Consider the following 3,520-nt stretch of genomic DNA (forward strand, 5'->3'; position numbering starts at 1 on the left):
AGACAATTTGATTATTACGTGATCCATTAAACTCAGGGTTCATAAATTCATGAACTCATGGTGAAAACAACAAATAAATGTGGAGAGAAAATCTATACCCACAAACTACATTTACAAAATTTTACCAGAAGTTTCCCTTTTGTGCCTTTCTGTTTGAAAATAAATGCAGTAATGTGAAAGTGTATACAAGTAATGTGCTTGCATTAGTCAATTAAAATGCATTTTTCAGAAATATCTACCTTTTCTTTTGCTGTAGGAATCAAATACTACTTTCTATATGCCTATACCTTGAAAACTACTGTCACAGATTAAATAATCACTTTTTCTGGATTACCTTCATTTTAAAGACTTTCTGAAAACACCTACACAAACTTGATGAAAATGATGAATAGCTCAATGATATCTGAGTTTGTTTTGTTAGGACTCACCGACACTTGGGAACTTGAGCTTTTCTTTTTTTTCATATTTTTATTGGCCTATGCAGCGATTATGGCAGGAAACCTTCTCATTGTGGTCACCATAACTTTGGACTCTCGTCTGCACTCCATACCAATGTACTTCCTCCTTGGAAACCTCTCCTTTCTTGATATGTCTCTTTCTACAATCACAACCCCCAAGATGGTTGCAGATTTTGTCAGGAAAAATAAAACTATTTCTGTATGGGGCTGTATGGCTCAGATGTTCTTCCTTCACTTTTTAGGGGGCAGTGAGATGACACTTCTCATAGTTATGGCGGTTGATCGGTACTTTGCAATCTGTAAACCTCTTCACTACACAACCATCATGAACCACCGGGTACTCAGAGGCTCTGTGCTGCTATCATGGGCTGTTGGCTTTGTGCATACAATGAGCCAGATGGTTTTTACCATCACCTTGCCCTTCTGTGGTCCCAATATAGTGGACAATATTTTCTGTGACCTTCCGCTGGTTATAAAGCTTGCCTGCACTGAGACCTATGTTCTGGAGTTGTTAGTAATTGCTGACAGTGGGCTATTGTCTTTCATCTCCTTCATACTCTTGCTCATTTCCTACATTGTCATTCTAGTAACTGTTCGACATCAGTCCTCTGGTGGTCTCTCCAGGGCTCTGTCCACGCTATCTGCTCATATTACTGTGGTCACCCTGTTCTTTGGGCCGTGTATCTTCATTTATGCTTGGCCATTTAGTAGCTTTTCAGTGGATAAATTTCTTTCTGTGTTTTATTCAGTTATCACACCTTTACTGAACCCCATTATTTACACTCTGAGGAATCAGGAGATGAAAGCAGCCATGAGTAGACTGAGGGCCCAACATGTGAGCTCCAGAAAGACCTTCTAGGCAACAACCATGATGAAAAAGACTTCTAGACCAAAACCCATATATAGTACATCTTGGAATCAGTTGGTATTAATTTGTCTTTTTGTAGTTTTTTAAATATTCATAATGTATATTAAACCTACCAAATGCTCCATCATCATATCTCTATAATATATTTTGTTTTATTGGAAGAGTAATTTTTAACTGAATTCAGTTCAGCTGGGATTAAATTTCTTAAATAAAGAAATAATAAAGTGTGTAAGGTAAAAATAAAGTGTGTAGAACCTGCTCAAAAGCTAATAGCCAAGACAAGGAAGAAAATGAGCACACCCAAAAAAGAACCTGATCCTTCTACAAATTTGCTACATTATTATTAAAAATAAAAAGTATAACAAGTTTTTAGTGGAATAATTATTTCTTTGGAATGATGGAAAATTTCCTCATATCATTTCTCAAAAATTTCAACAGATTTGAGTTTAAATGTGACATTTTCAACCTTAGAAAATTTACAGTTAAAGTTACCTAGAACATATATATGTTTGCCTAAATATAACATTTCTTAATGCTTATTTTAGAAATTAAACTACAACAAAAGAAAAAAAAACTATACAAAAATCCCACAATTCACAACTAGTGACAGCTTCTAAAACCCCCTTGATTATCTATTGTAGCCTTTAAAGAATTGTCAATTTGAGAACTGAAAAATGGTGTCTCAATTTCTGTAATGGCAAAAGTCTCTTTTAACAATCCCAGTTACTTTTTACTGCCAGTCTCTGAGGACTCTGAAACAATCAAGTGAGTTTCTCCTTTATACCTCCTATTAAGAGATGCATTTATATACTGAGCAGTTTGAAGTCCAGAGCAGAAAATAAAATCACTGGATAATAACTGAGCATTCAGGATTTCATAGTGATGTTACTTCTAAAGCACAAGTGCACCCGGTAGGTTACATAAGCCTGATGTGTTACTCTACCTATATATCACATCTATCATGTTAGTTCATTTATGATATAAATGTGTCTATAAATGATAAAATTCAAATGCCAAAATAATACTGAGGTGAGTGTCAAAGAGTGAAATTGCACTGGAAAAAAAGCTTATTTTTATATAAGTGGAAAAAATATAAAAATCACTCTAATCATGTTTCCTGGGAATTAAGGCAGCAATTCAGGCCAAAGAAATTATTCTTAGAGAAAGGGGTATGTTTTCAAGATATTTTAATTGTTTGGCTACCCTGATCAGATTAAATGACTTTATTCTTTGAGCTACTACATAATATAGAGGAATTTGAATATTTGTTTCTAGGGATGCAATTATTTTTAAAGGGAGACAGATAACAAAACTGCAAGGATAAAATGCCTGATTCATGGCTTGGTCAATCATGGAGTTTCAACACATACAAAATATTGATGCTTTCATTACACGTGTTCAGAATTATGGAGAGGAATATATGACAAACTTTCCAGTGACAGCAGTCTGAAAATTGCCATATATTTAAACAAACATAGTTTTTCCAGTAGACAGGTATGGATGTGAGAGTTGGACTATGAAGAAAACTGAGCACCAAAGAATTGATGCTTTTGAATTGTGATGTTGGAGAACACTCTTGAGAGTCCCTAGGACTGCAAGGAGAGCCTAACCAGTCCTGGGGGTGCATTGGAAGGACTGCTGTTGAAGCTGAAACTCCAATCCTTTGGCCACCTGATGCGAAGAGCTGACTCATTTGAAAAGACCCTGATGCTGGGAAAGATTGAGGGCAGGAGGAGAAGGAGACAACAGAGGCTGAGACAGTTGGATGGCATCACTGACTCAATGGACATGAGTTTGGGTAAACTCTGGGAGTTGCTGATGGACAGGGAGGCCTTGTGTGTTGAGGTTCGTGGGGTTGCAAAGAGTGAGACAGAACTGAGTGACTGACCTGAACTGAAGTGAACTGAGTTTGTAAAAAAAAAAAAAAAAAAAGAGAGAAGAATCACCCTGTCTAGGATGTGATGTTTGCCAAGTCAATGAGCACCTTCAAATCTACTTATTTGCATACTTCAGAAAAACACAGAAGATCCAGTGCCTATAGCTTAGATAAAATCATTGTCTTGCATTAAGGGTACAAAGCACAAAGAAGGAATGTTGATTCACATAATAAAGATTTCCATTTTCTATCTGACTACCACCTGAAAGAAAGAAGTTTCTATGCTACTCTGAGTAATGGTGTCAAACATAATGGTTA

General features: G+C 36.1%; 1 protein-coding gene across 1 annotated transcript; it reads left to right on the plus strand.

Moving 5' to 3' along the window:
• Positions 1-375: 375 nt before the first annotated feature.
• Positions 376-1,317, plus strand: LOC122444075 (olfactory receptor 4L1-like). Its single transcript, XM_043472876.1, has one exon. It carries the CDS (start codon positions 376-378, stop codon positions 1,315-1,317), a length of 942 nt encoding a protein of 313 aa, XP_043328811.1.
• The last annotated feature ends 2,203 nt before the right edge of the window (positions 1,318-3,520 follow it).

Source organism: Cervus canadensis, chromosome 6, assembly GCF_019320065.1.
Source record: "Cervus canadensis isolate Bull #8, Minnesota chromosome 6, ASM1932006v1, whole genome shotgun sequence".
Taxonomy (NCBI): Eukaryota; Metazoa; Chordata; class Mammalia; order Artiodactyla; family Cervidae; genus Cervus; species Cervus canadensis.

What these genes read in the sequence shown, in the direction of transcription:
- LOC122444075 (XM_043472876.1), top strand. Translation starts at nt 376, where the DNA reads ATGAAAATGATGAATAGCTCAATGATATCTGAGTTTGTTTTGTTAGGA.